Raw genomic sequence first — 23,757 nt, 5'->3', positions numbered from 1 at the left:
CCCCTGCTGGAGCAGGAACGCCTAAGTGAGGTTGCACAGGAACATGTCCAGGTGGGTCTTGAATGTCTCCAGAGAAGGAGACTCCACAACCCCCCTGGGCAGCCTGTTCCAGTGCTCTGTCACCCTTACTGAGAAGAAGTTTCTTCTCAAATTTAAGTGGAACCTCTTGTGTTCCAGCTTGATCCCATTGCCCCTTGTCCTATCATTGTTTGCCAACGAGAAGAGCCTGGCTCCATCCTCATGGCACTCATCTTTTATATATTTATAAACATTAATAAGGTCACCCCTAAGTCTCCTCTTCTCCAAACTAAAGAGACCCAGCTCCCTCAGCCTTTCCTCATAAGGGAGGTGCTCCACTCCCTTAATCATCTTGGTTGCCCTACGCTGGACCCTCTCCAGCAGTTCCTTGTCCTTCTTGAACTGAGGGGCCCAGAACTGGACACAATATTCCAGATGGGGTCTCACCAGGGCAGAGTAGAGGGGAAGGAGGACCTCTCTTGATCTACTAACCACCCCCCTTCTAATACATCCCAGGATGCCATTGGCCTTCCTGGCCACAAGGGCACAGTGCTGGCTCATGGTCATCCTGTTGTCCACCAGGATCCCCAGGTCCCTTTCCCCTACACTGCTCTCTAATATGTAATTTCCCAACCGATACTGGAACCTGGGGTTGTTCCTGCCCAGATGCAGGACTCTACACTTTTCCTTGTTAAATTTCATTAGGTTATTCCCCGCCCAAATCTCCAGCCTGTCTAGGTCTCGCTGGATGGCAGCACAGCCTTCTGGCGTGTCAGCCACTCCTCCCAGCTTAGTGTCATCAGCAAACTTGCTGATAGTACACTCTATTCCCTCGTCTAAGTCGTTAATGAATATATTGAATAATACTGGCCCCAGTACTGACCCCTGAGGTACTCCACTAGATACTGGTCTCCAACTAGACTTCGCACCATTGACTACCACTCTCTGGCTTCTCTCCTTAAGCCAGTTTGTAACCCACCTCACTACTCTATTGTCTAGACCACACCTCTGCAACTTAGCAACTAGGATGCTGTGGGAGACTGTGTCAAAGGCTTTACTGAAGTCAAGGTAGACCACATCCACGGCTCTGCCATCATCCATCCACCTTGTAACATTCTCATAAAAGGCTATGAGGTTGGTCAAGCATGACTTACCCTTGGTAAAGCCATGCTGACTGCCCCTAATAACCTTCTTATCCTTGATATGCCTTGAGATAGCACCAAGGATAAGTTGTTCCATTACTTTCCCAGGGACAGAGGTGAGGCTGACCGGTCTATAGTTACCCACTCACCACTGGCAGGCATGTGACTCTGCGTCCTGTATGGTTCCCAGGCAAGAGATGATGTGGTATTTACTGCTATAGTTTCTGGTCCAGCAAAGCACTTAAGCACACACTGAACTCTACCTGTGTAAGTAATCTTGCTGACTTCAATGGGGTCACTTGCACAATTAAAAGTTAATCTTGCTGAAATGCTCTGCTGGATTGGGGCCATGGCTGTTTATGTCATGTGTGCCAAGCATCTTGAAATTAAATTCCATGGTAAATAACAGTTAACTTTGTTATAAGGAGAGAGCCAGTTCACTACCTTTAGTGGTCCTACAGGCCTCATTTAGACACCCTTCAGCTGTGGTGCCTTATCCCACTGTTAAGCAGTTGTTCTTTGTGTAACAGAGGGAGTACCACAGAAATGGCTTTTGCTGTACTTGCACATTCATTTTTCTGGAAACCACAATTTGTCTCCTACACAACTCGGTCTCCTTGAGGATTGCCTGGCTGCATTTTTGACATCACGGACATCCCATGGGATCAAATCCCTCCTGATTTCACAATGCTCATAAATTGTTCTGGTAATCCTTTGTTTCCCATTTCTTCTGCCTCTGATTGTTGGGAGCAAACCTCTGTTCACATGTCTTGTGTCTTCTCTTTTTTTTTTTTTTTTTTTTGTTACTCTGGGGCCAACCCATGCTCTTGAGATAAAATCCTAGCCTAAAGTTGAAAATACATTTTCAGTAAAAGTTTTCATGCAACTGATGCACTTCAAGGCAGACCTTAGGTACTGATGAACCAGAGAAAAAAGCATTTTGTTGGAAATCTCCTGGCCAGCTTTATTTCTAACTATGCCTGATTTAATAATGAACTGGGCTCTTCTGGTTTGAACTTTGTGTTCCTTGCTTTTACTTAATAAAGGGTCAAGGGGAATTTTTGAAGAAGATAATGGGTTTAGAAACTGGAATCTCCCAGAAAGTAAGTGTTGGCAGAATTCCTATACTGCTTATGAGTTCTTAGTGTTTTCCTCCTATGGATCAGTATATTGCGTTCTCCCCACCTTTTGTGTCTCACAAAATCCCTGTTTTCTCACTTCTTCTTCTAAGAAACTGATAATTAGGCAAAGAACTGTTTTTACTTTAAATGAAAATTTCTGAAAAATTACTTCCGTGGAGCTTATCCAAATGTGAACTGCTGGCTGTCAGGAATAAATCCAGCAGAGGCAAGAGGGGAAGAAATACTTTTGGTAGACGTTGAACCACAACCAAGCTCTCCACCTTTAAAAACAAGGAGGTGCATGGCCTAGATGAAAAGCTACACTGTTGGGTTTTCTCCTGTGATCCCAAGCTTTGAAACTGTCTGAGAACACCAGGACTTGCCAGCTGAAAGCAATGAGATGGTATGTCCTACCTTTCACTGTGAGGAGAGTCTCGGTAGGAGTCAGGTGTCTCTCTTGCATGCTGGAGGAAGCTGTTGCCTTCCCGTGGCCCACTGATGCCATTGAGGCGGCCCCGGGGTCCCGCTGGGCTGGTGTGCCTGCTGTTCTCCACAGAGGAGCTGACAAGTACTGAGTGGCTTTCAGAGAGGATGCTTTCAGTCTGGCCATTACTCCAGCTGGAGAGCAGCAACCAGGAAAGAAGACAAGGAAGTGTGAGAGGGTACTTCAGGTGCAAATACAAGTGAGCAGAAGTTTAGCCAGGGAAAGAAAGGGCTCCCTTGTTGCTCAGGATGTGCAGCATAACCTTCAGGTTGGTAACTGGGCCTTCAGAATTTTGTGAATTACATGAATCCACATGCATCATGACAATTTTGCATATGTGGATAAAAGGAGAGGGAAGAAGGGCTTTCCAGTCACCACAACTGTCACTGATTGAGCAATTTCCATATATTAAAATTCACTGTAATAATATTGGAATGTCATTCAGTCAATAAAGCTCTTTGTAAATCCTTGGAAAAATAATTAGTTAGGTGACATGACATCAAATATTGTCAGTCTTAAAATGAAAACAATATGAAGGCTGCATAGATTTTTCCCCTTCCTCTTTTTTTTTTTTTTTTTTTTTTTTTACACTTCTTTTCAGTTTTGCAAGAGCAACATATCAGATATTACAGGTACTGTTTGTCTTCCCCCTCCAGTACCTGTGGCTGGGTGTCCGGGTGACTGTCACGGAGTGATGTGTTGTTGAAGTGTAGTGACTTGTAGAAAATGACGTCTCAGTTTCTCGCTCGATGACATGCTCACTGGAGATTACGTTTTTTGAAATGTACTGCTGAAAAAAACCAGACAAACCTCAGGTTTACAAACTGTAATTCACAGCACACTTGCAGACATAATTTCCAATCACTTCCCCTCCCCCCCATAGTTGCAGTTTTCTCACATGTGCCCAAGCACAAACTTCATTAGTTAAATACAGGCAGAAACTGACACACTAGAGCACCTTTATGTACACCTCTGCATAGATACCCTATATAAACTCAAAGTAGGAGGAAACAAATGAGGAGATTAGTAAAGCTCTTCATCCTAATCAGGCTATAAACAACATAAAAATTTAACAAGGGAATGAGTCTTTGAGGATAGAGATCTGTAAAGTCAACCCCTCCTTTACTACTGGCTACACCAAACTCACTATTCTCTGATGGAGAAGACCGGAGTAGTTAGCAGTAGCAATTTTTCATTGCAGGATAAGAATCTGGGCAGGAAAAGGCTATTTTCAGTGCCCATGGATGTAGCACCAAGTCAGGGAATGATCTGCAGAATTGGCCAAAGCCTCCTGAGATGGGGCTGGAGGTGTGCAGTGCACAGCCTCCCAGATTGCTTTCATCTGGAGCCTCTCCAGTGCTGTTGCTGGTAGAAGTATCTGTTTTCCTCAGTGGAGAATCCTGGTTTCCCCTCTCTTAAAGGGGATTTAGGTCTTTTGAGGGGAGATATTGAAAGCTGAGCTCCTGTGGAAAGGTGTCACAGCCATAACCAAGGTCAGTGGGAGTGCTGCCATTGACTTAGCAGGGCCAGGGCTCACTCCTGCAAGGAACTGTCATGAATATGTACAGTGATGGTGGTGCAGGAGAGTGGGGATGGCTCAAGGTGTTGGGAAGCTGATATTTGCTCTGGGCATCAGGCTTCCCCAGGAAAGGGAGGAGAGGTGGAAGCAGCTACAGGCAGCATGAGTACTGGGCTCTGAGACCAAGGGCCTCAGCCAAGGGGTTAGTTGAAGAGTAAGTCTCTGCTCTGCTCTGGTCTGAAAAATGGCTGGAGGATGCTGGTGGAATATCTGCCACAGTCCCATCTCCTCAGCCACTCCTACTGTCTAGGTGAGATCTTCATTCAGACTTTTAAACCTGAGTTCATGATGTCACATTCCCAGTTAGAGGGAGTTGTCCCTACTCACCAACCGTCAGGCCAATGGCAGTAGGAAGAGCAAGGCAGTGTTTGAAGAAATTGATCCCTACAGCACTTAACCCTGCTGTAGAGCTGTTAGTATCTTTTCTTAGGTGTTTTTCTTGCTTTTGGTGTCCTAGGTCCACAGGCACAGCTGCAGCACTGAGGCATGCCTCAGTAAACTGGTCATCTGCAGAAACGTATCTCATTTTACTGCATATTTTTTGTGAAGTTGCTAATAGTTTCTGGGTGGAGAAAGCCAAAAGAATTCAGTCACTAGCCTGCAGCAGGTAGGAGTTTAAAAGCCTTGGGAGAACTTTGCTGTGTCACTGTCAGCTTAGGCTGAAACACGGGTAGTGAAACCTACATTCACCAGCTGAACATTATCTGGTGGCGGGTTATGCTGGTGCGGTCCATTGGCCATGTTCATCACATTGTTCCTTTCCGAGCGCAGGCTCTGCCGAAGGCGATCGTGCAACTTTTTCCTCTGCTTCCTGTGCGTGAAACATAGAAACAATTTCAAAAGACAAAGGGAAAGCAGCTGCACCTTTCAGCATGTTGATGACGATAATAGCATAACATTACTTTCTTTTTTGCCAGCCCTCTCCCTGCCACTGCAAGATCTCAGAGTAACTCTGAAGACTGCAGGTCTAATTGCAGCTGGAGTTGTGGGGACCTGCAGAGGGGGAAGGATGTATGGGAACTCTGCCAGGAGTCAGCAGGCCATAGAGGGATGGGAAAAAGTGTGAAGAAGAGTGAAGGCTTTTCTAAGCCATGCTCTCTCTTAGGAGGAGATGTTTTCTGCACTCAGAAGGGAGGAGATTTTAACTCGGACACCTTGCCTTCCCCACCATGGCCACAGCCACGTTTCTGACAGCCCACCGGGTTACACTTCTTGATTCACCACAGGGAGCCCAGCTGGCTTTGCCTCAGGGCTTTTTTGCCACCATTGTGATATTTCAGCTGCGCTTCTTTTTAATGAGATTTGTCCCATGCCTCAACAGTGCACTCCAAATACATCAATGTGTTAAAGAAGTGAAGGATGCAGAGGAAGTGAGTGTATGAGGTATGCCTGAGCCTGCAGCCATCCTGGCAGCTCTTGAAGGTTTTGTTACAGTAACGTAAGATTAACTCTGATAACCAGGTGGGTGCCAGGGCTGCTAATGCATTCATTAGAACCATCCATCAGTGACATGCAATAATGGCATGGTCTTTGGTTGACCTGGATGCTTCTGCTGTGCCCTCTTTTCAGCTGCTCATTCCCCAGTTGCTAATCCTTTCAGCTCTCTACAAGATAACTTTTCAGGAGATCATTACAAGCTATCCATAACAAAACTTGCAGCACAGTAAAACCTAGCACTGTGAAGGCCATGCAAAATGCACTATATAGAACACCAAAACAAATAACTGGGAAAAGAGCTATTTGATTTCAGACTTAATTTATCAATATTTCCCAGTTTTGTCTGATTATACTGGAGAACTTCCACCATCCTGCCACAGAATCCTGGGAGATAAAGGGAGGATACAGGTTGCAATGCACTGCTGAGTGCTTATGAACTTGGCTGTAGCAAGAGCTAAAATACACACAGTTCCCTAAGCCGTATGCAAAAGTGCGGATAGTTTTGGCAGGGTAGGACAGTGTAAGATATAATAAATTTCAATGCTGTTTTGAACTCAGCAGGACTGTTCCAAGCTTTCCAAAAAGCAGAGGGGAAACAATAAATATGTTAAAGCTTCATAACTAGGAAAGCTTGAAGACAAAGAAAATATGACACACAGCATTTTATATATTTTCTCTGTGTGTATGTGCCTGGATAGTGGAAGATGTTTAATTTATGTCACTCCACGTGAATGGTATAAGCAGACATGGCTTGGTGTTTGGAGGATAACCAGACATCATCTTAAGACACACAAGTGGTAAAAGTGGATGGAGAGTGCAGTGCGAGCAGCTACCCAAAGACCTGCCTGGCCTGAGAATCCACACAGACAAGGGTTTTACTTGATTTCACAGCACCTCTTCATGAGACCTTGGAGACCTTTGGAGATGAGGGCAACCCAAGGTCCCTGACATGGTTGAGAAGGTGGGTTCTAGAGGGAGTTTGAGTTCATCATCTGTGGGTCTGAGATCCTGGCACATACTGCTCAGGAATCTGTCCCTAGGAAACTACATTACTTCCCACCTTTGGTCATCAATGTATTTGCATTTTTCATGCTTCCATTTGTGCCATTTGTCCTCTAGTGAAAGAACACCAACTAAAAAAAGAAATTACTCCAGAAAATTGAGAAAAAGAATAATGAGAAAGCTAATGTGTACTTCATCTATTCTGAGAAGCCTTTCCATTAACATAAAAGGGTTGCAAATAAGCACCTCTGAATTAAGACTTAGTGTTGCAAGATGCCTTAGCATTTGAACAGCGGTATCTCTTGCAAGGAGATCAACAAGATCTAAGCCATTGCATTTTATTCAGTGTGTTTTCCTAATGTCATTCCAGGATTTCCCCTGGTTTCCAGGTTTTCCCCTGTTAGGAGGAAAGAGTGTGCAGGGAACATCTCAGAGATAGCAGTCTGGCAACACTGCAGCATTTGGAGGGCCATGAACTGGCAGCTCAATTTTGCTCCGATCAGCTGTGTTTGAAAACATTTCACTTTTGGCTGGCAGTGATTGCTGATGTCTGGGACAAATCGTGACAAAGCATACAGACCCCTGATGGATTTTGGGGCTCTTTATATAGGAAACTATACTTCAGGACCCTGATTAAATATTTATTGAAATTAATGGGGATGTCTTGGCTTATTTCAACAAACTTTAGACGATGAAAGATCTGCCCTGGCTTTCTAGTTACCATTTCTAAAAGCAGTAATTGATCTGATTCTTTATTGCTGTTTCAGTTGTTCCCCACTGACCACTGGCACAAGGTTGCGGGTAGAAGCAGCACATGTGTGTGGCTGGACTCTCACTGAGGGAGGCAAATTATTCCCCTCCTCCCTCCCTTTTAACACATCCATTACTGGTGGGCCTTATAAGGAAAAACAACAACCCAACTGTCAATCAGGCCCTGTAGCAGTAAATCAGGTTTATGCAAATGTGCAAGATTTATGATAAGCGTTTTCTGTGTTTTGGTGAAGAGATTTTTAAGAGCTGTCAGAAGTTTTGGCAGCACAAATCTTGCTGATTTTCAGTGTAATTTATGGTCCAGAGTGCCTCATGCGTGTTTGAGAGTTGCCCACGGCAAGTGACAGACTCACAGAATGCATTTAAGTGTCTAGTTTTGCATTGGGAGCGCTTTGATGTTGAGTTCTTTGGCCTTTGGTGCTTAGTAACTTCTAGCACCGTTAATCTTACCTCAAGTACAAACAAACTAGGCTGATGTGCAAAACTTATTGCTGGAGAGCAACATGATTCCAGTATTTGGGTTTGTTCCTTTCCAGCTGCGGAAACCAGCTGGAATGGGTGATAGACTAAGAATTGCAAGTCAGTGAAATTCACTGAAGTCACATTTGAAGGGTGAGAAACCTTTCAGATACTGGTCTTATTTTTGCACTGCTGAAGAACATGGAGACCTGCACCCATCTGGCTTGGACTAGAGCACCCTGGCCACAGGTCTGTCTCTTCAGCTCAGCTTTGGAGAAACCCAGATACAACCTTATGCTCAGAGGAGTAGAAGCTAAAGTCAACTAGGAAGGCCCTGATCAACAACCACAGATATTAAAAAACAAAAAAAGTTTACTTGGTTTTGCAGTAGGCCACCACACACATGATGCCAACTACTAGAAGAGCAATGCAAATGCCAGTTATGGTCAGCACCCGTTTCTGGTACAGTTCCTCAGCTTCTAAAAAGGGATAAAAACAGAGAAGGTCACAACATGAAGGATGGCTAGGCAAGGAGCACACAATCAACAGCTGGCATGCTACAAACCACTGCACAGATTCACACAGCCACGCTGAAACAGTCACCACACTTCAGGCAGACTCATTATTATGCAAGGAGAACAGGACTACACCATAAGCTCTTAACATAGTACTGGGGATGAGCAGTCATATGTACGATTACAGTCAAAAGAAAACGGGTTTTGTTTTGTTGTTTGTTTGTTTGTTTTTGTTTAAGTCAACAAGGATAATATATCTAAGAAACAATTCCACAATTGACAAACACTCAGCATTTTCTGGAAATAAAAAAGCAATGCACTAAGATAATAAAATGAATTTGCAAATGCTTTGGAAGTTTTACTCTGCAAAGACAGCTTGAGTGAAGGCCAATTTTATGGTACTTGAGAGAAACCTTTTTTTTTTTTGGTTTGTTATCATATCCAATGCCCCTCTGCCCCCATGTCAATTTATATCTCAGTTGTCTTTACAGGGTAGATTTCAAAATATCATTCTACATTTGAGACAAGAGCTTGGCTTGTAATTATATCTCCAATGGAAATTAAGACAGGTTTTGAGCTCTGATCATAAAGTTTGGGCTCTTTCCTCAGTACTCCTCCAAAACCACAGCAATATCAACAACCATCAGTGTCTTGTATCAGAGAAATGGTGGGTTTCTACTTGTATCTCTTTGTGTCCAACAAAGCAACTGCTCTATCTAGAGTGGCAGCTTGCTCAGTGATGACAATTTATTACTGATCTCATTCCTCAGAGATATTTCACTATTAAAAAGATACTAGCAGCACTGGTGATGTTTGTGTTGGAGCTACCCATGCATCATGGTTAGCTCATGGTTGGCAGAGAGCATCGCTGCATGCTGTGCTGGGGAAACATGTAACAAGCACTGAAACGGAGGTGTGTTCTCTGTTGAGGCTTTATGGACATGGATCTGTATTCCTGTTTTTAGGACAAAAATGGTTACCTAGGTTTTATCAAGTCTTATTTTTGATTAAGCAGACAGTCCAGAAAACTTGCCATGGAGGATCCAGACCAGAAGGTGGCCTTAGGTCAGACTGTATTATTGACCACAGTCGGAATACCAGCAGGTGATTAAAAATAAATGGATGAATTAAAGCTGCACAGTTCAGCACTATCTTTGGGATAAATGCTAGCATTATCCTTGTTGGAAGGGACTTGTATGAACATAAAAGACCTGTGGGGCAATTCACCAGGAGGTATAGAGATGCACAATGGTCCCTCACATGTGCCATGAGTCCCTGTCCAAGCTCAGGCACTTAAATTATGTGGTGTCATAAACGCTGTGCCAGTTGAGGAGAAAATGCTCCCTAGGACAGAGGGAGCAGTCATTCCTCCAGTGTGTTTCCTGGGCTTATCTAGTCTAGTTTTAAAGTTGCTGTGGGCAAATGCCAAATATTCTGTGCAACAAACCACAAAGCAAAAAGAAATCTTAATTTCTCTGATACAATGCACCTTATCATGGAACTAATTTGTTCTACAAGCCAAACCACTGTAAATCAAAACACCAGCAAACAGGTCATGAGCACTGTCAGATAAAATTAATAGCACTGATTATTAACAAGGGGGGAGAGGTGAGGGAGAAAGTGAGTTTGGTAAAACTAGAATGCTGCAAAAACGTATTAAAGAAAACAAAAATATAACTCCAAGAACAGAAAATCAAAAGACAGAAGGAAGAAAGGGCTGAAAGTCCAAACCAAACGAGGACAAAGAGAAAAAGAGGAAGGTGAAATATAGGGAAAGACAAGGTTAAAGGGTTAAGAAGTCAACTGCAGGCCTCGCATAGCATGCTTGATACTGGAAAAAGCAGAGTGGAGAAATGCTTGGGGACAAAAAAGAAGGCTGAAGCAGAGTGTGAAGGGATTTGTCATACAGCATAACTCCTCGCCTAGGCTAGTTAGTGGCACCCCTTCCTTTTTTTGCCCCTTCTGAAAGCGCTTATTAGTTAGCCATGGAAAAGGTGTATTATGAGAATGTCACAGGAGTTGGGAGACTTGCACTAAGCAATTTAAGGGCAAATTTGAAATGCTTTGAAATATTCCTTTTTTTTTTTTTTTTTTCCTTGGTTTGTTTGCTTTGTTGGCTTGTAAAAGCAAAATGAAAAGGACATATCAAGCCACTTTTCTTGAAGGGGAAGGGAGAGGTGGAGTAAGATTGATTAAGAGTGGAAACTCCGCTTGGTTGTTAATTTTCAGGGAAATGTTGCACTCATTCTAAGAAGTTTACTCCAGGCTGAGGCTGTTGTGAATGAGCCAGGCTGATGGCCTTGCTAAGGCTGTCAGTGGGTTGTTGCGAATGAGCCAGGCTGATGACCTTGCTAAGGCTGTCAGTGGGTTATGGCTCTTTGCTTGTATGTTGGATGATCCTGGGCCCTCACTCACTGCAGAGGAGAGAAATGCAGTGAGGGAGCAGGGCTGTGGGTACAGTCTCCTCATACTGCCATGTCTGCTGGGACTGTAGGTCTTTAAGGGCATGGAGAGGTAAACCTTGGGTCTGCTTTCATTGTCTAAATTCTTTCCTGCACCCTTAGGATGATCCAGCTTGACGTGGTGTGCATGAATGGCAGTGCAGGCATGCCCTCCCTCAAGCATGTGGGTAATGGCTGCCTGGGAAGGTACATGTGTCTGGGGCAGGTGTTGCCCAGAAATTCAGCAAGCTCCCACGTAAACCTGCTAGTGCTCCTGGCTGACAAGGTCTCGAGTCTGGGATAGCTTGGGTGTCCTGTAGGTAGCAGGGGATGCTGGTGGCTGGGGTGGGACAGGGATCCTGGCGACAGCTCTGCAGGCAGCGTGGTGCCTCAAGGACGAGCCTCAGCCTCTCTGTTCATGGCCAAAAGAGTTTTCTGTAGCAGGGACCAAACACCTGTGAGGCACTTGAGGTTATACCGCCTCTCACCCCAAAACTGCCTTCTCCCTCTGACCAGTGTTAACATTTACAGAGGCAGTTAATGACGTCTAGCCAAATAACATGTGCTGTTTGCCATGCTCATGAAAATACCTTGAAAAAAATTAACAGCAACCTTTGGGAAAAGCCCATGGACAAGTGTATGTGCAGTGAGAATTTAGAAAAGGTTTTAGGCTTTTAAGTATCAAAAATCATTTGAATACATTCCCCCCTCCCCGCAGAATGTAGGAAAATCAAATCAACCTGAGACTTAAGTCAAGATACTAAATCCCTCTATGTGCAGTCTTTCGAATATGTACATTATGTAACTGATTTAATATCACCCTAATTTATACATAATTTATGATATATATGGTCTTAATTTGCTCTGTTTTCAAGTTTTTCTTCTTACAGGTCCCTGGAGATTTTTAAAAGAATTTCATTCCAAGAGGTGGTCCTGCTGGTGTAATTTCATATATAAAGCAAAATTTGCAAGTCAGTTTTTTAAAGGATTTTAATTTAATTCCTTATATGTTCATGTAGCCATATATCTTCTACTACAATCTGATACTTATGAGTTAGAATTAGTATTTTCTTGTGATAATACTAATAACAATAAGTTGGGTTGTGAGAGATTTTTTAAAATTTGGACTTGTAATAAATAGATTTTTACACAGTTCACAGCTTAAACTAACAGCATTTTGTGGGGGATTTTTAATAAGAACATGAATGTGTGTGGAATGGATCACTGGCCGGTCCTTCTCGTTTGCTGACAATTTTAGGAGATTCCAAACTAAACCTGACCTGAATTACAAGTTAGCCTGTTCAAGAGAGGCATTATTTGTACCCCTGATTACTAAATGTTAGTCAGATAAGTACAGTCTATTAATGAAGAGGATTTATCTATTTCTATTTTATTTAAGCTGAAATGTAAAAATAGCACCCACTGTCAAAGTTCTTGGTTGGGTGCAATAGATGATTTATATTAGAAATACTGAATATATTTGCTGACTTGAGGATCTGCAGTCTAGCTGTAAAACCCTAGTGAAGTTCCCAAATAACTTTCAGTTCACTTCTAATTTACAGACCTAGAAATGAATATAGAGGCATATCTTTTATGTATATGTATATGTATGTGTATGTGTATATGTATGTGTATGTGTATATGTATATGTATATGTATATGTATATGATTTACATACCTAGGTGTGGGTTTACACATAAAACTTTGCTTAGAAACCAGAGCTCAAAACTGTAAATGTGCAGAATTTTAAGTGGCTATAATGGTTTATATATATACTTTTTTTTTTTTTTTAATAGACTAGTTAGTCATTTTGCTTAATGCTTGCAGTATTTCCAAAATCCAGCAACGCTAGAAGAGCTTAGCAAAAGCAAATGTCAAAACTAGTCAAAATTACACAGCAGAAAAATGAATGTACAGTAGGTTATGATTACTTCAATAATTACTATAACTCCTTAGGTCTGGAATATCCTAACACAATTATGATTTTTAGTGAGCTAATCTCTGCTAACATTTTAACAAGGGTTCTTGTTATAGCTGTATGATCCCTTCTAAAGCATAGAGAAATTGTTTAGGAATTGAAAAGGGGAGGTGGAGAAAAAAAATAAAAAGAGGTTTATCTCTCAGGCTCTAAAATCTGCAGGCTAAAAGGAATGATTGATTGGTCCATACCCATAAATTCAATCCCAAGATGCTCTGCCAATGCAGAAAGTTGACCAAAAAAAAAAAAAGAAAGAAAAAGGAGAAAGTTTCAGAAAAGAACAATACACTGTAGTCAAAATTAAATCACATATGAGAATTATGGCTATTCTGTGTCTGCACATGAAACAGGACAAAGGGGCATGTGGTTATGTGGGCAGTGCTCAAGTGCACCTCTGTAAGCTACATGACCAGACCTTCTGCAAGTGTTACACACAAAAATATGTATGTAGGAATCTCAACAACCACAGTGCAGGGAACACAGCAGGAACCATTAACCCTTAAAGATCTTACTGAGATAAAGAGGGCTATGTCCTGAGGACACCATGTGAAATGAGTGATTGTTTTCAGATGAGACCAGTTTTAAACAGGGATGTTTTACAAGGGGCAGCATTCCTGTGCAAACAGGTCATGTGTTGCCCTCCCTGGCCCTGCTCCAGTCTTGGTATGCAGCTTCTTGTCTTTGTGGGCTGTGACCTGATGGTGGCTGGGACTGTTTGCTCAGCCGTGGGAGCCCTTCTCATCTTTGCAAACTGACTGCAGCAGGGCTCTTGTTTCAGGAAAATGAGGAACCAGGCCCTCTTCCCCTCGTTGTGGGCTGCATGGCCTTGGCAAAACCACTCGCTGGCCGGATGTAATCTTGGGTGCAGGAGCCGATGCTGTTTACATGGATCACATGCCTAAATTAGCACCCCCAGGTCCCAGCAGCCGGGGGGGAGGAAGAACACAGGTTTCCCCTTGGCAGGTGTCCTAGGAGGCCCTTCCCATGGGCCAAACACCATAAGGTGGTAGCTCTCACTTTCCCTGTCCTTGTGTGTTGTGAAATTTAAATCCAATCCTAATATTCTGACCAAATGGATTTTTTATGTAGTTTGTACATATGGGAAATGCCTATTCATTCCTGCCAATCAGTAACATTTTAAGGGTTAAGTAAGTTGGAATCTATCCAGGTGTCTTCCTAAAGAGCCAGTATTACATGCCTACTGAACACTGCTAACAATATACATTAGTTGCAAGCTTGCTTAAGTCTTCAATAAAATGAATGACATGCCCATGCATATATATTGGTGTATTTATGCTTGATTATAAGTAAGACCCCTAGAGTGGATGTAATTTAATTCTAGGGGAAGTCATTCATGTAATGCAGTTTCTATTTCAAATAGTGCAATGGGAAGCTGGTAATTTAAATGGGAATATACTAGGGCTGAAAGTCCTAACAAGAAAACATGCTGAAGAAATATGCATTGCTTATTCAAACCTAGATGTCATGTAGCTCTAATTTATCTTTGGTATTCCCAGCTACATTCCCTAGGCCTGATTAAAAGAAAGCAGAATATCCCAACGCTTCTCATTTTATAAACAGGTTATTATTTTTTATCTTCTCCTATTTAACCTAATATTATTGTATATGTTTTACATTCAATGTGGTTTCCATTGAATATTTGTCCAGATGCTCTAAGCAGAAATACATTTAATTATTTATAACAACCTGGTTTTCATTCTGGACATGATTTTTGTGGGGGCAGTATTGAAAGAAAAAAGGAGTGGGAAGCAGATTTTTTTTCAAAAAGTGACTTACAACTACAACTCATTGGATATATTGTAGCATGCTGGGGTCCAGGGTCTACAGAACAAGAGTATGATGCCACGAAATGCTAGAATAGCTCCTCTTGGGCCATGTGCTCTGTTCATAAGTGATGTGACACAGCAGCTGGGCTCTCAAGATTTTGGGGTGGCTACTCTATAGGGTTATGTGGGTGAGAGCCCTGGAACATGGTTCTGCCTAGTGAGGTGTGAGCACAGTTGCAAGTGCACATGGAGAGCTTGCAAGGGAAGGACTCATTTGGATCAACTGCATGCAGCAGCAGAGAGGTCCAGGGAGACTAATTGCACCTTTGAAGCATCAAGGTGCCATGTTTCTTAAGTTATTGTTTAGTTTTCTTATTGTGATATGCGGGTAATGAGAAATTCTAAAAAAGTTTATTTTTCACGTAATTTGAATTGGAAACAAACTAAAACCCCCCAAACTCTCACAGAGCAGAATGTCTACAAGTTGGCCAGTTCTCCTTGAGGGGCTGGGATGCTGTGTCTCTTTATGAGGCTTTGGATCCACTTTGGATCCTAAATCTTTGTTTATTTCAGTGGTACTCAGGCTGCTATATCAACCTTGAACTTGGGATGCTAATTCTTATGGCTCCTGTAGAAGTATTATCCTACAACTGATTTGAGTCTCATATGTATAGAAAATGTCTTTACTTAATATAGGGCATTGTATCATAGCAATCTTAGCATTTAATGGGCATTAAATGATCAGTTTATAGTGAAAAACTGTCTTCTTTAACCTGGAGCAGGAGATGGACAATGAAAATTTTAAAATCTCTTTGTATCATTAAGGAGTCTTCATCTCAGCACATAAAGAGTACAATTCAAAGTACTGAAAGGCTTTAGAAAATGAAAATTTCAGGGAAGATTGTCTAGTACCCTCATATGGATGTGAACACTTGAGAAATAAATAAAAACTGAGAAATACTGATCTAGCAGAATTGCTGAAAAATTGACTTTTGAAGATTTGTAGTATATATGGAAAGAATGAAAAATTGAGGTCCTTACAGAGTGATACAGCAGTTTTGGTCATCCTTCTAAAATATCATAGCTTTATTCAACTCCTGCACCCTTTAATTTCTCAGCCAGGCCTATCTTGCCAATATGAGGCAGAGGCTGTCATCCAAACAGAAATTTCCATCTGCCTCTCTTGATACTGTCTCTCTTGGTCACCAAGGATGGTAGAGCTGAAATGGACACAGTTTAAACTGCTGTGCCTTCCTGAAACACTTGCCTTGAGGAAGGCAGGGTCTACATTCAATTCATGCCTGAGACAGCTCACAGCATGCCCCAAAAATTGTTCTATGTTCACAATACATATGTAACTGCTAACTAGTGAAGTAAGCAAGTCAACTGGCCCTTTGGCTACAGTCCTTGGCCCATCCGGGGCTTTTGGGAAGAAAAAGAGTTTATATGTGATTATGCCCTAAAGAAGTTTCCTCAACCTTCTCCTAATCCAAGGCTCCATCAGAGCTTTTTATTCCAAGGATGGAATATTCTGCACAGTGTTGCTATAAGAGTTGTCATACATAGCCACATAAAAAATTAGCCAAAATTTTTAATGTTAATTCGTAACTTTTATTTTGCTCCATCTGCCTTGCTTCCTTGCCTTTCAGGGTGTGGATGTGTGAACATCCAAATATCTGCATGGAACAGATGTATTTTTGCAATACTTTTGTGGACCATCTGCTGGTGTCTTATGGATAAACAGTGGACCATGAACTTCAAAGTCAAAACCACTGCAATAAAAAGCCAGGGTATTGGGGAAAACACCTGGTAGAAGCTGTGACTGGCATGCTCAAGGAAGGGACATTACACATTACAGGGTCTGCCAGTCAGTCTCCAGAGATGAAAAAAAACTAGCACCATTTGTTCTTTAGTTTCCTTTGGTCTGCAGTAGTGGCAAGCACCATTTGAAGGGGAAAAATTGCATAGCTGCAGTGCTGGAGATAACTGTGGCAGTGGGGAATCTAACAGCCATCACCTCCCAGCCACAAAGTGCTGTCCTATGGTTTGGTGTGTTTGCAGGGACAGTCATCCTAAACATGTGTTTTCCAGCAGTCTCACATCCATTCCCAGTTACACTGCTCTTGTTTCCACTGACAAAAAGGAAGTACATTTCTATGGAATAACTTTTCTTAAAATGGAAATCTACTTAATTTTGTGTCTTCCTTTTAATTTTATTGCTAGTGCACCACGATCACTGAATCCCCCAGGGCTAACCAAACCACTGTCAAGATAAGCCAGTTAGCCTTGTACTCTGTTGGGACAACAGATCTCCAGAATGCTGAGCATTTGCCTTATTTTTATCATGCAAAAGGCCCTCAGCAAAGCAGATAGCTTCAGTAGTCTTATAAATGCCAACTCAGATTCACGACTCTAACTTTTTGTCAACAGCCAAATACAGAGCCTTAAGATAGTACCAGCTCATCAGTAGGAACACTTGGCAGGAACCCCATTGACCCTTTATTTCCAAATGAAGAAGGACCCTTCTGAAAGCAAGTAAAATTAGATAGCACTGTATAGTTCACAAGTATACTTTTGTTTCCTACTGTTACTTATGCTGTTTAACATCCCAATTTGCTCCGTACTTTTCAAAACCTGCATCTACAGAGATAAGTTAATCACCTACAACACTTGGTGCAAAATATGATTTTGGCTTTAAGGCCCAAAAGCCATGTTTTCCTGAAGTCATTCTAAGTCTCCTTTTCAATGGTATGCTCTGGTCTGCATTGGATGTCATAATAAAAAGTCACATAACTGCTTCGCCACTGATTTTTTTTGTACCCTTGCTGGACCCTTTCCAAAAGTGTCATTTTAAGATTGGTGGCAGTTTAGAGAAACCTGACATTATACTGCAGATGCAGGGTAGGCAGAAGTGCCAGAGTCTCATAGACATTGCCTAGGGCAATCAGAGCAGCCTGAGATAGGGAGTGGTGTGCTCTCCTGCCAGTGCATTTCAAGGAGAGGAGGGCTCGACCAGCTGAAGTACTTACAGCTGAGCATAACTCTTGCAGCGAGGCAAAGACATCTATGTCTTTTCCCCTGAGGCAACTTCAGAAAATCTCAGCTTGGTGTCTACTGCCCAAAGATTTCTTAAAAGATCCCAACCAGAGTTAGGAAACTGGAAAACTAAGAAAATCCAACTAAACTTCTTCTTTTTTTTTTTTTTTTTTTTCCCTAGGCAGGAAAATGGATTTATGATCAACATACAGTTCTTCAATAGTTTGCAGGGTAAATTCAGCAGCAAACAATGGATGCTGTATTTTTACACCACCTCCTTTTAAATGGTTCTCCTAAGATCAGAAAACCTCAACTGCACTTTACACCACAATACACAGAAAAGGCCACTTAAATCTAACATTTGGTAAACTTAAACACTGTAACAGTGTAAAATTTTTCAAATCCATAGTTACCAGAGGCATTTAAAAATAACTCACACTAATACAGCTTTTAAAACAGGGCATAAAATATACACTTGAACACTGGAAGGTTTCGTCTCCAGTCAGCGCCCTTGGGATTTACAAGGATTGCTTCCATGATGGGCAGTATGAATTATGTATGGACATGTTTCATCCATCAGTATAAGAGAAAACCTATGCATCTCTTCAGGCTCCAAAATGTCCAGCACGTACTAACAGTTTTTTATCCTATACACTAATGGAAATCATATTAAGCTAGCCTATAGTCTCTGAAATCTTCCTGTGCTGGCAAATAAGCCATCAAAAAATGGTTCCTATAATACTGCTCTTAGATCACAGTACATTCTGATGCCAACAACAATTAATGATGAACAGTACACATTCTTTAAAATGTAACATCTAAGCAATTTTCTTGTATGTTACCTTTGCTATAGTTAATGAGAGATAATAAATATTAACTGTGCTTTCTGTTTCCTCCCTGACAAGTAATAATAATTAACCTGTTCCTCCATGGGAAAGCTCATAAGATATGTGACTGCAGTGCTGATTCTACCAGCAGTCTGACACAGAGTCCTCTGTGTTTGTGTGTGTGTCTGGTACATTTCTTTGGCCAATTAATCCTGCTCTGAAATACTGATCTCTTGCACCTGTTACCCATAAATAAACATGTCAGATCCCATTGTTTATGCTGTGTCTCCCCCTGTTCTCTTTCTTTCTGTGCCTTTTCCCCTGAAACTTGGACAATGAGGAAGAAGAACACTTTGAATGTGTTTTGCATGAGCTCATTAAAAACCATGTAAGCATGTCAGTTACCTTAACTTGTAGGTCTGAATACAAATCTCATATGTAAATTAGAGGATTAGTTACCTGTCACTTTATTTGGCGAGTACTACCCTGTATAGAGACTAATAAGCTTTCTGTGGCAAATAAAACATGAGACTTTCAAAATGTCATTTTTGCACTTTTACTGCTTGATGTGAGTGGGGTGTCCATATCACACCATTCAGTGTTAATTTCACAGTGTTCCTAAGTCTTGCATTTCCCCATAACCTCAATGCCAAACAATCCAGGAGCGTATTACAATTGCTTTTTGTTATCATTTTCATGCAACGGGCAGAGACAATCAGTATTAGGCCTTAGGCAACAAATCTAGTTACAGATTAAAAAAAAAAAAAAAAATCAGAGGAAAGACATAGCGACCAGAAAGCAGCACCGACTGAGCATGCTTCTACTGCGGCACAGACAGAAAGGTAGTGGACGTACTGTAGAAGCTGGCCATTACGTAGTTTTGGCAGCGATCACCAGTAAATTCATTTGGGCACCTGAGAGGAAAAACAAACAAAAAAAATGGTAGAGAAAAAACAGAGAAAAGAGAAGAGCTGAATATATGAAAGAAGCTCCTTCAGTGTGAACTGATATGACTTGGTGAGTTCACTTTCAGAAGCTGAATCTCGGTTTAGTGTGTCAAAATGGCTTAAGATGTTGCGAGCAACTCATTTGCTCTGTGGCAATGAAAAGAAATCCCTCCCTGAAAAACTAGCCAAAACCAAACCAGTCCAGATCAAAGTGTGTTTCAAGATGTGAGACGGAAAATCACCATTCAAAATCCCCATCTGCTTTTAGGATGTCCTTTCCACAAGGCAGTGAGGTCACAAGATTTGTACATCACTCATCTCCATGAGTTTGCTCTTTTAGGTTTGCACTTTACAGGAGTATCCCAAATAAGAAAGCTGCCTGTGTGTGCAATACAAACACATCTGTGAATGGATGGAAAGATCAAAAATCATACAAATGAGAAACATTTTGTAGGTTAATAATGCCATGGTGTCCAGATTTTACTTTAGAGAATGAGGTCATAAATTAGTGCATAAAGAGGCCGGTTCCAGCTGAACTGTGAAAACACCAAGTACTATTGATTTTGTTGCTGTAGTTGGGGAAGAAAGCAAAATTCAGATTATTTTAACATACTTTCTTGGTTTTGGATTTTCATGGGCAGAGTTTCAGTACATCTTGCTCCAGTGAATCCAGGTTGGCACCTAAAGGGCAAAAATGTGATGAGCAATAGTACACCAAAACCACTGCACTAACAGACTGACATCTGCTGGCCTAGGGAGATGGGAGCGCATTAAGTGACCTCCTGGTTAGGTGTTAGTGAAAAACAATCAGAAAAGAGGCAAGGAAGTGTAACCTTTCCAGAAGATAATGCTTTGCAAAACTTACAGCAAAAATTCATCAGAGAAAAAAAATCTAGGAAATCTTTTTGCTTGTCTGTTTTGAAAATGAAAGAAGAATTGGGGCTAGAAAAATGTATATCGGTTCATTGCTTGTTCCACCTCACGTAAAGACCAGATTTTTTAAAAATTTGCAATGCAGTGTACAACAGCAATTTACACTGTTGCTTTCACCAGTCACATAAGATCTATGAAAATACTATGATTTCCCTACTTCTGTAGTGGCATGTTGTGTCTTCCAGTAATTTCCTTTGAAGGGGAATAGTTAAAACCGCAATCACAGAAAAGCCAAAAAAAATTTCCAAAAAGTATGAAGACAAACTCAAACTCAGAAAGTATATTCAACAGGCTGACAAATGAAAAAAATAGTCCGTCCTGCCAATAAGTAAGATGAGAGGGCAGAGATGCTCTCAAAATTTGAAGCCCCACAGCTGTCCGCCCTTTCAGTTCGTAAGCTCTTCTGCGGAAAGCTTCAGTGCAACTTTCACCTTGGTCATAGTGAAGGAATTTCTCTTCTGTGCTTTGCCTGTCTTCTGCTGCTGTCAATTCTTCTTTCACCTTTATTCTTCATTCTGAGGCAGAGCTCAGGTGTGACTGTCCATCACACTAGCATCTTCAGATTTTAATAGTTTCCTCCTCTTTCTATCCACTCTTACTCAGCGTGTAACCTGAAATTACCTGATATCTGCTTCCTTGGATACATCATTTGTGTTCCGTGAGTTTGCCATAGTGCAAGAACCTCCCCCTCTTTTGCTCTTGCTGCCAAGCTGGCAATAGCCTCCTTTCAAACTGCTTCATCATTTTACTCATCAGGGTCAAAGAGACTTCTTATTTGCAAATGCACATTGTTCAGAACAATCCTCCAGCTCTTCTGTTGATCCAATTGTCATAGACATTGAAAGCTGTCCTGATTTTTTAAATTTCACTCTTCCACAATTGGCTCTAGCCCTAAGAGTTATCAGAGATGCTGCCCTTGTACAAGTGGGACTTCCAGAAAATTACTTTGTCAGAGGAGCAGTGGCAGGCAGAAACACTAGTATCTTGTTCAAATAAACCACACAGGAACTATTTTTGTATAATAAAGGTATATTTTGAGGATTCTCTGGAGCTTATTTGCTGTAATGATATATTTGTTTATTAAGGAAGAGAGTTTATGTTCTTCAGAGTTAAGTTCACATCTTTTGACAGGTACCCAGTGTGGAGATATCCCAGTCTCCACAGATATACTCAGCTGAGAAAAATTCAACAAGGATAACTGTCATGAAAAGGTGATATTGCTGGGCATGACAGAAGACTTTTTGCATTTTTGATGGAAGGTAAAATACCTGTGATAAGAAGGCATTTTGATCTGTGTTATTGAGTGACAGTAAAAATGTTTACCTCCCCACCCCACCCCATTTTCAGTTTTACTTTGCAGTATGGTGATCTTGTTAAATATCCATCCCTGGAAAGCTGCCATTCACACCTGCATTGGCTTTTACTTCACAGGGACTTCTACATCTCAGATCATCAGGCTCAGCACTACACAACCCCAATGACCACGCTGCTGATTAAAAGCCTCAAGCTTTGCTCCTGTCGCTAGCTGCTGGTGGTTGCTTACTGCAGCTGTGCCTGTTGCCAGATGGTGCTGCAGCTGTGGCAGTGACAAAAACAACTTGAGCACTGGTGTAGACAATGCTTCCAGTCCAAGCATGGCCAGCCCTGTTGAGATGACACTGAAAATAGTTCAGGTGTGTTTATACTCATTCTGAAACCATTGTCATGGAATGGACTGCAGCACCTGCCACTGAGAAGAGGTCCGAGGGTAGGCCAGCTGAGATGAGAGCCAAGATGAACCTGTCCGCTTATGATTATATGTACATGCTAGAGGCATTTTACTGCTCAGATATGCAGTGCAGGTTGTTTACTGTAGACTCTGCTTTTTTTTGTTTGCTTGTTTTTTATACTTCATTACCCATGTACCATTTTAATTTAGGACACTAGAAAAAGTTGGCATCAGGCAACTTGGGGCAACAAGTAGACGTTTGTATTGTGAATGCCTTATAATTCCCTTTCTGCCTAAAAAAAAGCTTCTAGGACTATTTATTTACTGCATTAACCATACTAATACTAATACTAATACTAATACTAATACTAATACTAATACTAATACTAAATACTAAACCACATATACCCAAATGATGGGTTTTTTTTCTTTCCACACAGTAGGTGCAAAGAGCGGTATTTGCAAACATTCAGAAGGCACTTCTCAGAACACTGAATGCATATAATCAAACTGGTTTTCGGCAGCAGTAGAACTGAGGAAGAATGTGGTGGGTTTTTTTGGTTTGGTTTTTTTTCTTTTTTTTTTTTTTTTTTTTTGTTTTGGTGTTTTTGTTGTTGGGGTTTGCTTGTTTGTTTGTTTTTCTAATGGGAAGTGCAGTACATTTCCATATTTAGTAGTCCGTTTCATAGCCTAAGTCAGAACTAGCATTTCCATCCTACCTGTTGAATGTGTATCTCTGGAACTTTTGCTAGCATCATAGAAAATAAATTTCATCTTTTTGCTATTTTCAAGAACCTTCTGTCAATTTTTATTGCACCAAGGCCCATATATGAAGATGGATATAGAAAATGGCTACAGCATTAAAAGTACGTCATTCATTCTTTTGCTGTTAAGAAAATAAGCAGCATCCTCCCATTAGAGAAGCATTATTTTCATCCAGTGAAATTCACATGTAAATTCATTTCTTCAGTAACAACAGAAGCACTAGAAAAGATGATCTCTGTGAGTAAGGAATCAATTAGTCAGCAATGTCGTCATGGTAGGATACTTCAAAAGAACACTCTAAAAGCATAACAGATATTATATTTGTATAGATTTTTCTTCAAGCAAGAAGCAAATGCTAGGAATTCTGGTCTTAATTTTTTATTTAGGGAAGAAACTATTGGATTTTTTTATTCTCAGTGAACCTGGAAACACATTTCCAAATAAACAGAAATGGCTTAGGAACCTCAGTTTCATAAGAAGACAGTAATGTCCAGACTTCCAAAATCTAAGATGTTTTCAAGATGTGGCTCATGTTCCTATGAGGCTTCTGAAAATGTTATACACTCGTTTGTTTAAGGACTCTCAAAGCTTCCTTTTTCATCTTTCAGACTTTGAGTATGAAAGGCATTTTGAGACTTTGAGTCTGAGTCCATAATTAAAATACACGTAACATGCATACTACCATAGATGTAGCTGTACAATGCATTACTGAGTCTTCACAGATTTCTTGAGTATTTCACATGGTTACTCCTTGAAAGAAAGTAATTTGCTCAAAGTTTACACTAGTATCTGTGAGAGCAAGATTGG

At 41.2% G+C, this 23,757-nt stretch overlaps 1 protein-coding gene across 3 annotated transcripts in view; it reads right to left on the bottom strand.

Moving 5' to 3' along the window:
* The window catches only part of NRG1 (neuregulin 1), a gene marked incomplete at both ends in the record, with an annotated part of 175,778 nt that overhangs the window by 3,399 nt on the left and 148,622 nt on the right, over nt 1–23,757 (bottom strand). The window contains 6 exons of one of the 3 annotated variants that reach the window (XM_080362770.1): nt 2,696–2,899; nt 3,425–3,555; nt 5,029–5,155; nt 8,390–8,492; nt 13,139–13,162; nt 20,158–20,225. In XM_080362770.1, the coding sequence (XP_080218896.1) occupies nt 2,696–2,899; nt 3,425–3,555; nt 5,029–5,155; nt 8,390–8,492; nt 13,139–13,162; nt 20,158–20,225 (657 nt within the window). Of the gene's footprint in view, nt 1–2,695; nt 2,900–3,424; nt 3,556–5,028; nt 5,156–8,389; nt 8,493–13,138; nt 13,163–19,452; nt 19,512–20,157; nt 20,226–23,757 lie in introns of all 3 variants that reach the window. The other 2 variants (XM_080362771.1, XM_080362772.1) reach the window with 2 other exon arrangements.

The sequence above is a fragment of the Nesoenas mayeri genome (assembly GCF_963082525.1).
Source record: "Nesoenas mayeri genome assembly, chromosome: Z".
Classification (NCBI taxonomy): Eukaryota; Metazoa; Chordata; class Aves; order Columbiformes; family Columbidae; genus Nesoenas; species Nesoenas mayeri.
Note: the sequence above shows the minus strand (reverse complement) of the source record. Positions and strands in the feature narration are given on the sequence as shown.